The 9,565-nt window shown below is 51.0% G+C and overlaps 1 protein-coding gene and 1 long non-coding RNA gene across 2 annotated transcripts in view; one reads left to right on the top strand and one right to left on the bottom strand.

The window, feature by feature from the left end:
- Positions 1 to 610: 610 nt before the first annotated feature.
- Positions 611 to 6,347, bottom strand: LOC107308168. Its single transcript, XR_001552669.1, has 2 exons — positions 5,877 to 6,347; positions 611 to 3,704 (listed from the first exon to the last, which is right to left on the bottom strand). It is a non-coding gene; the product is annotated as an uncharacterized LOC107308168 (long non-coding RNA).
- Positions 6,348 to 7,135: 788 nt separating this feature from the next.
- Positions 7,136 to 9,565, top strand: part of KPNA3 (karyopherin subunit alpha 3) — a 43,187-nt gene continuing 40,757 nt past the window's right edge. Inside the window, exon 1 of the mRNA XM_015851831.1 lies at positions 7,136 to 7,313. Coding sequence (XP_015707317.1) covers positions 7,233 to 7,313 — 81 coding nt within the window. The 5' untranslated portion in view covers positions 7,136 to 7,232. The remainder of the gene's footprint in view (positions 7,314 to 9,565) is intronic.

Genomic DNA, 9,565 nt, shown 5'->3' with positions numbered 1-9,565 from the left:
GAAGGGAAGGGAAGGGAAGCGAAGGAGAATGGAAGGAAGGGAAGGGAAGAGGAAAAGGAAGGGAAAGGGAAGGAGGAAGGAAGGAAGGGAAGGAAGGAAGAAGAAGGAAGGAAGGGAAGGAAGGGAAGTGAAGGAAAGGAAGGGGAAGGAAAGGAAAGGGAAAGAAAGGAAGGGAAAGAAGGAAGGAAGGAGGAAGGAATGAAATGAAGGGAAAGAAGCGGAAAAGGAGAGGAAGAAGGGGAAAACGAGAAGAAAGAGGGGAAAAGAGAAGGAAGCGAGATGAAGCGGAGGAGAGGAGAGGAGAGAAGGGAGGAGAGGAGAGAGAGGAGAAGAAGGAGAGGAGAGGCAGAGGAGAGGAAGGAAGAGAGGAGAGGAGAGGAGAGGAGAGGAGAGGAGAGAGAGGAGATGAGGAAGAGAGGAGAGGAAGGAGAGAGGAGAGGAGCGAAGGAGAGGAAAGGGAAAGGGCAAGGGGAAGAAAAAGAAGACAGGAAGAAGGGAAGGAGGAAGGTAAGGAAGGGAGGAAGAAGGAAGGAAGCTCCCTCTCCCTCTCCCTCTCCCTCTCCCCACCCAGAACTGTTATAACCCATCACATGTTGCTGGAAAACAGCACTTGGTGAATCCTTTTTAATAACAGTTAGGATTTCACTGCCTTGGAGTGATGCTGTCCATCAGACAATGCTGGGACAGGAATAGAGTCAACTGTAACAGTGCCTCCAGGCTGCAAATGAATGCCCTGTATCATTCTTATGTTATTCTCAAACCCTACACCTGGAAACCCCTGATAATGCTGTTACAATGGGCTTTCATGACTGATAACTGATATATATATATCTATATATCAGATATCTATATATATATTAGATATCTATATCTGATATAACTGATATCATGGTGATAACTGATCACCACTGGTGTGAGGTTCACCCTTTCTTTTCCCATTTTCCTACACATTGGCTGCAGCTCTTGGTTTCCATGAGGGGACTCCACAAAATACATGCAACAGAGCTTGATAAGTAATAGGCACCCATCAATATGTGCTTCCAAGAAGCACCAATGGCTTTACAAGAGGGAACAACCAATAGGGAGTCTAAGCATATCAAGACATAAATATAGAAAATATACGTAGTTATGGGAAATTTGTTGGGACTGGAGTCATCACTGCACCAAAGAGGGACACCATGCCCTATATCTCCTATAATGGAGATCTTGTTGGGATGGGCTCCAGGTGACAGGGAGATGAGCTCCATGTGGTTCCCAGTGGCCTGTGGATAAGGTTCATCCACACAGCCAGGATGAAGCTGAGGTTCATCAGTAAGGCAGAGCTGTGAGCAAAGAAACTGCCTGAATGGATGATTCTTGCATTGTCATATGCTATCTCCAAATACTTGAGGCAGCATCAGGAATCAAAACAGGTTCCTATGCGTAACAGAAACAGCCCGACAGGCCTTCCTATTGTGATTAAACGCTTCAGTCCGAAGGGGAAACACATAAAGATACAAAGTGAGGCCAGGATCCATTTTGCTACCTCTCCTCTCCCATGTCACCATTTCAGTGGTATTTTGCTGAGAAGATTAAAGCCGAATGGGTTCACAGTACACGGAACACATCTGATACCATCAGGAAGCCATTCAAAAAGATGAATGCCGGCCTACTTTAAAAAGTGGCAATGTAAAAATAGCACTCCCGCACTTGACACGTTTGACCCGGTAGAGCAGATCTCTCTGTGTGCTCAGAAAATAGCTATTTACTTTCATGGCTGAAAAGAAATCCTCTCACTGCAAACATGTACCCATATGTTTAGCCTTATGCGCGTGTCGTCTGGTTTATCCAGTCAAAATAGCTGTGAACGTTGTTATTTTCAGGATTTAAGATGCTATTGCCATGGGGACTGAAGATCCAAATAGATCTCGAGATCAGATCATGGGTGGTTTTAAAATAAAAGTTGCCATTTCTGTCAATAATCACGTGAAAGCAGCTAAATGCTTTGATGCGTGAGCCTGGGGACCACTAGCTGCTTTGCTGACTTCTTACACACTGAAGTTGCTGAGACTACAAGAGCATTATATGTTTTTCTTAACAGCACAGTACCGAATGTGCAATTATTTACAGGCTTTAAATATGCAGAATGTCTCCTCCAATGAGCAGGATGTGGTAGCAATATGTCCAGCTGTGGTGGGTATGACTCGATACCAGAAACAGAACTACACTTGAGTTTTCTCCCATTAAGGCACACAAGGGGAAGGGGGGCTTAATACACATAGACACAGCACTGCATCTGTGATATTCTACATGTGATATATATGCACACATACACACACAACATATTTAGGAGTAGAAACTAAGGCTTGTTATGCAGAACAGAAGTTACTGAGATGTGCCTCTATGTCTGTTGTACACTTGGGTGTAAACTCTGCAGTGAACTGACCTCAGGTCCCTGGAAGGAAGCAATGTCAGGGCAGGTTAATACTGTGATGCAAGAACATGGAAGCAAATCCGCCACTCTTAGGATGCTGTAATCAGAGCCGCATTAACAGCCCAATCTGTGAGACAGTGCAGGAGGCAGTGGCTGAATGACATACACACAACATGGTGATGCATCCTGCTTCCCGGCATCAGGGGGATTAGAAGCATCCTGAGCCACCCCAGTAAATCTTCACCTTTGCTGCAGTAATTATTCACCTAAAATTGCCTTTGCTCACAAGAAAAGTTCTCAGTCTGAGCTAGTGAAATCACATCAAGGCTCTCGATAACCTTTGATGACGTGAGCACTAAAAACTGCTTTGGTGGCACTGCAATTCTAAATTGAGATGTTCCTGATAAAAAATGCCCATTTCCTACAGCACAGGTAGTAAGTCTTGTAGCTCTCAGAGATGGTGTTTAGGAGAAAAAATGTATCACTGACCTGTGCCAAAGTCTAAAATTGGGCATCACGCCTTGTGATGGTAACACGTGCTGGTTAATCAAATCTGGGCTAGCTAAAAGTATCTGGCTGTGGTGGGTCTGACCACAATTTCCCCATCAATCCCAGGACATTAATGTGTGCTAGTTAATGTATACCACATAGTAGCTGATCAAAACAGCAGTGTCGCAGCACCAGGGGCTTCAGGAAGCTGGCAGTCCATGGGGCACTCAGCATAAGTTTGCATTATGATTAGGAGGTGTTAGAGCTCACTCCTACCCCATGCACGTGTTCTAACCGCAACACAATGTGTTGCACTGTCAGCCTGCCTCCTTGCAGCCATGCAGAGCTGGTGCAAATGACATCAGTGTGGTCCAGCCATGGCAGATTGACTCAGTTGTATTAAAGTCTTCAGAGCAAAGCTGTCTGGTTTAACCTCTGCCCATGCTCCTTCATCCATTCAGGTCTCCTTGTAACCAAGTGCCAGTTTTAGGTCAAGGGGAGCAGCACCCACTGGTGGGAGCAAGCTGTGGTTCTTCCCATGCCGGCTGGTTGAGTCCAAAAGCTTCAAAGACAGACAGGCTTCCCCTTTGCCATGAAGCAGAACCAAACCTCTCCTGCTGCAGAGGGTGAGGAATGTGGCAACCCATACCCTGTGACCACTATGTTTAAAGAAGGTTTTCATTATCCCTGCAGAGTTTCCCAGATCCAATGATGTTATTTTCCCTGCTGTAGAGCTCTTTGCAGTTATCTCCCTTCCAGACACACTTCTTTCTCACTGCCTCTACTGCGGTGTTCTGCGCATCTGTAATCAGGAGAAGAAAGCAAACTCCCAATTATACCAATAAATTATCCACTTGGAAATATAAATTAAGAGAGCTATCCTGCAGACAGTGTTTCCTAGGCCCTCAGGGACCATTCCTGTAAACATCCCTCTGCTGTCTTCTTCAGATGCAGCTTCATCTGTGTCAGGAATTTCCTGCTCCTTTTTTGGGGCTGGGCATCCCCAAGCTGCCTGTACTGGAGGGTCTGGGCTATGGAGCAGACCACACAGAGATGTTTATGCCAGGGAAATCAGCCAGCCCATCAATTTTTGCTGCTCACAGCCCTGCTTAGCCCAGCTTTCCAATATTTACATCCTAATGCCAAACCCCAGGAAACTGGAAGACCCGTGGCTCTGCAAACTATATCTCTATACCCAAAGCTGTGGGTAGGATGGCACACATCACTGATTGTTATCCACCTTAAATTTCTAAGGGCTGGCCTAGGGCCCTGGCATACATCCCAGTGACCACTCTGGTTCTGCAGTGGCCTGGAAGTCAGATGTCAGGAGGTATCTGCAGCTCCAGGTGTGTGTTCTGGCACCAAGGACATTCTCCTCCTCCTCCTGGGGTTGGCTGGGCCCAGGGCCAGCTCTGACAGCGCAGCTGGCTGGCTTTGGATCAACGAAAGGATTGAGATGTGAGGAGTGCTGGCGGGGACTGCTTGTAAGCAGGGCTCTTGTCCTTAGTCTCTGCTGAGCTATGATGGAGCTGTGCCCATACTTGGCCCTATAACTCACCAGTATGGACCCTGGCAGAGGTGGCCTCAGGAGGGTCCTGGTTTCCCTGAGCTCCAGCTCACCCTCTGTTGCTGTAACTATACTAAAGTGGGGATGACTGGTCCTGCAAAGAGCTATGGCTATGCTGCCTGTGGGAAGCAGCACACGTTGTACTGCAGTAGAGACATACTTAAGACTGCTAGGCCCATTGAGATACCATTGAAGGACTCTGAATGGACACCAGGAAGCCAAATTTCATGAAGTACATGCTCCTAATGTGGCCAGTATCCTTGTGTAAGCCATCCTAGACCGTAGCTGAGCTTTCAGCCCAAAGAGTTGCATTTTTCACCCCAGACTGGAGTGTGTCGCTAGGTAGGATGCCTCTAGTGTGGATTACTGAAGAACGTGGACCCTGGTGTGAGACAGGCAAAGTGGCAACAGGAATTGTATTTGGGTATCAAATTCATTGTGGTATGGCTGATAAGGATAATGCTAGGTCAGACCAAAAGCTCATCATAGTCAGTATTGCATCAGTATTACAATGGATGCCTTAAGAAAAGCATAAGAACAGGAAAAAAGCTGTATTTTCCCCAACACTTTCCCAGATTCATTTTCAGATGGGGAATTTTCCTACCTGCATGTGTATCTTCACACACAGCAACTTTCAATTTGTTTCTCTTGCGGTGGATCTATCTTACCTCTCCTTCAGTGCGTGTTATCTCACCTTCTACGATGGCATTTGACAAGGTTTGAGTCTTCACCAGGACTTCATGATCATTACTAAGTCCTAGTCACCATGAGGTAAGAACATAACTTATCCTATCAAGATAACACTGACATCAGTGATAGAAAGTACTTCAAAATGTGAGGAATAACAGCCACCCTGAGCTGTATCATTTGTTCGGTTTCCAAAGCAGCAAAGTACCCACTCCTCACCCTTTAGCAGTGTCTGCTAATTATAGTGCCAAAAAGCAGTATTTGCTGAACTACATCAGACTGTTTTTACTCTGAGCACAAGCAAGTTTAATTATCTAGTCAACAGCTCCACCAAGAAGCTTTATTCAGGCAGTAAAACTAATCAAACTGCCATACAGCTCTAAGAGGTATCCAATTCCTGAGTGTATACTAAAACTCACCCAATGCACCGCAGCAACTGACAGGCTTATATGATGAGCAGGAAGAAATGGGGCTCAATGGTCCTTAGGGGTGCCTTCCAACTTGGGTTATTCTATGATTCTGTGATTCTGATTTGGAGTCTGTGGTAGCAATTGGGATCTCTTGAGATCCCTTTCAACCTCTGCAACTCCATACTATGATCACCACCACTGTATATAAACATACCACCTATTTGGTGGGTGTAGGTTTACGGATTGGTAAGCTGAGTTGCCTCAGCCTCAGTACACTTCCCATTTTTTATTCACAAGTTTTCCACTTTACCTCATAGGTTATGTTGAATGGATCTGAACAAAGTCCCTTTGTTCGTGGCAATGGCTAGCAGCTCCTCCAGAGGATAAACGCAACACCCCTGTCTGGCAGTGGCTGCGCCGGCACTGCTCTGATGTCCAAGCGGCTCTGAGCAACCGCAGCTGGCGGCCGCACCACCTTCCTTGGCGGGCAAAGAGAAGTTCTCAGCTACTGAATCTGCTTCGGCAGCTCTCCTGAAGACAGCTGGGCAGCTGGATCCCATTCTCCTTCACAGCAGCGAGTGTCAGGCCTAGAAGCCACCTTGACGTGGCTGGGTGTGAATGTGACATGGCTTGAGGTTTCTGAGGGAACTGGGTGCTATTTCCAAGAAACATGCTCTTCTTGAGGAGAAGCTGAAGGAGCTGGGAATGTCCAGCCTGGAGGAGGCTCAGGGGAGACCTTACAGCTCTCTATAACTTCCTGAAGGGAGGTTGTAGTGAGCTGGGGGTTGGCCTCTTCTCTTGTGTTGTTAGTGATAGAACTAGAGGGAATGGTTTTAAGCTGCGCCAGGGGAGATTCAGGCTGGACATTAGGAAGTATTACTTCTCGGAAAGGGTAGTCAGGCATTGGAATGCACTGCCCAGGGAGGTGGTGGAGTCACCGACCATGGTGGTGCTCAATGAACATTGGATGTGGTGCTGAGGGCCGTGGCTCAGTGGGAGCTGTTGGTAACAGAGCTGTTGGTAACAGAGCGGTTGGTAACAGAGCTGTTGGACTGTTTGATGATGTCGGTCCTTTCCAACCCTGGTGACGCCGATTCCCCACATCACCCTCTCACTGTCCGCCCCATCCTCACCTCAGCGCTCTCACACAGCGGCGCTCAGCGCACCCTCAGTCCCTCACACCGCAGTTCGCACATGGCCGTGTTCCCTCATTAGCTGTAGCTCCGTCTGTCCGCACTGTGCTCCCACACTCGTGTCGCTCCCCGTGTCCTCAGGCCTTGGCGCGGCGCTGCCGGCTCCTCCCGCTCCACGTGCGAGGCCGCCGCCCGCTGCGGACTACACCTCCCAGCACGCCCCGCGCCAACGCGGTGCACACCGGGAAGCGCGCTCCGTCCTTCAGCCCCAAAGGCGCAAGCGCGGCGGGCAGGGGGCGGGGCTTAGCGGCCGGATCCGCGCTGTGATTGGCTGCGTGCCGCCCGCCGCTCTGGCAGTCACTGGGCAACGGCGGCGCGCCCCCTCCCCCCCTCCCCTCCCCCTCCCGCCATTCTCCTCCCGCCCCCCGCGGCGCGCGCTCGTCACGGCGCGTCCCCCGCCCCGCTCTGCTCCCCCCCGCCCCTCGCTCCAGCCGCTGCCGGAGCCGCCTCAGCCGCCGGGAGCAGCCGCCGCCATGGCCGAGAACGCCGCCGCCTCCGCCGGCCTGGAGAACCACCGCATCAAGAGCTTCAAGAACAAGGGCCGCGACGTGGAGGTAGGCGACGGGCCGGCGGGGCCTGGCCTCCGCCTCCTCCTCCTCCTCCGGCAGCGGGCGGGCGGCGAGAGGAGGGGCCGGGGCCGGGGCCGGGGCCGGGGCCGGGCCGCGCTCGCGGCGCTGCCGGCGGGAAGAGGCGGCCGGAGGGGGGGGAAGCGCCGCGGAGCCTCCGTCACTCGGGCGCGGCCGACGGGAGCGGGGGGTGGGACGGGGAGGGGGGCGGCCCCCGGCACTGCCGCCCCCGGGGCCACGGAGCGGACAATGGTGCCGCCGCCTTTTGTGGCCGGGCCGGAGCCGTGCGCCCATCCCGGGGCCGCTCCTCGCCTCCTGTGGGGCTTCCCGGCCCGCTCCGCCCGCAGTCAGCCTGCCGTGCTGTGTCTAAGTGTCGGTAGGCGCCGAATTGGCGGCTGGCTCAGTCGGAGGCACCACCGGGGCGATGTGGGGCTGAAGGCCCGTCTGCCCCCCGGCAGGGATCGCTCCGCAACGGGGCTGGGCTGGGAGCTCATCCCACCCCTGTTGTGTTTGAGGTTCTGTAACGGGAAGAGAAAGGGGTGGGAGCCGTGCTGGAACCTCAGCGGGGCTCGAATCAGATGAGGGTTCACAGGAATGAAAGGCTCAGGCCGTGTCAGTGTGCGCTGACTTCTCCTAAGGGTGCTCCTCACCTCCAGTGCTATCACCGAGATGGACTTCTGCGATCGGCCCTTAGGATCGCGTGTGGTGTCTGTGCAGGATCCCCACCTCTGCTATTGTCTGGGTGGGGACGGCTGGCTGCGGGTCGGGCTCAGCGGCGGCGGTGCCTTGAAGCAGACATTCCCCCGATGCGAACTAATCTTTCCTTTAATTTTTTGCTGAACTTACGATGGTAGAGCTTCCTCGCAGTAATATCGCGTGTGAGGAGCTCTTTAACTTCAACGCTTCTGGGTAACGCTGGGAAACGTTAGGAAGTAGCTAAAAATTCCCATCTTTTCTTGAAGCAGTTGCTTCTCAGGGCAGGAGGAGGCGTGGTGGGTTCCTCCTTCCCTTCTCCTCCACCGAGGCTCTTCCTGTGGCTCCTCATTCATTTAAACCCATGCCTCAGCTGCCCGTGCTGCTCGCTGGCTTTGTTGCTGCTTCCTCAGCCCCTGGCCTGAATCCATCGGAGCTCCAAACAGGGAAAGGTTAGGTATGTCGATGCCCGGTGCAAACTGAGCCGTCATCCATCCTTCCTTATGTTATAGCGTGCCCAAGATGGGGGGGGGGGGAGGGGGAATTAAATATCTCCCTCTGTGTGTGGGGGGGAGAGGAGAATTGACAGCCTGAGCTTCACTGGGATTAGTTAGAGCAGCCCTGCTGAGGTCCCCCCGCTCTCAGGAGAATGTTTGCTCCTGAAGCGGAGTAATTATTTTGGAATAGGGTATTTGCAGTTCTGGAGAAGCGGATCCTCCAGGGTTATCTCCCAGTCTGCTGACTGGATCCTTTTGTGGCTGAGCTCAAGACTGTGCCGGATAACCACGTTAACTCTGCTGGAGCTGAAGCTGGCATCCCTGCTTTTGGGACAGGTCAGGAGCTGAGATGAGTCTTTTGTGGGCGCCAAGCAGATTAAACACAGGAATAAGTAACAGTAGAATGGATACTCACTAGAGTGAAATTTAGATTCATTTAAAAGAATTAGAGATGTCAGTGTCTGTCATGTCTTAAGGACAACTTAATTCCTATCACATATCTGAAATTTTCTACTGTACGTCCTTTTTGACTTGATTTTTGTTTTCTTGATCATGATCCTTATTTGAAAGCTCGAGTTCAAAGTGCTTCTATGAGTAAATTTTATGTAACTCGGGTGTCTAGAATTTAAGCTAAATTTATAGCAGAGAAAGAAAGAAGCGCAGCGGTGCTGTATAATTGCTATCACTTACTGTACTTATCCTCAGATACCACTGTATGTCCTGATGGTGTGTCCGTCTGTATTCATTGAGATGATCAGTTCTCACAGAATCACACAATGACCCGGGTTGGAAGGGACCTCAAGGATCATGTAGTTCCAACCCCCCTGCCTGGCAGGGCCACCAAACATACACATTTACTAGATCAGGTTGCCCAGGGCCCCGTCCAACCTGGCCTTGAACACCTCCAAGGACGGGGCATCCACAACCTCCCTGGGCAGCCTGTTCCAGGGCCTAACCACTCTCCTAGTGAAGAACGTCCCCCTAACATCCAACCTAAATCTTCCCTCTTTCAACTTGGTTCCATTTCCCCATGTCCTGCTATTGTCAGCC

This window comes from Coturnix japonica, chromosome 1, assembly GCF_001577835.2.
Source record: "Coturnix japonica isolate 7356 chromosome 1, Coturnix japonica 2.1, whole genome shotgun sequence".
Classification (NCBI taxonomy): Eukaryota; Metazoa; Chordata; class Aves; order Galliformes; family Phasianidae; genus Coturnix; species Coturnix japonica.
Note: the sequence above shows the minus strand (reverse complement) of the source record. Positions and strands in the feature narration are given on the sequence as shown.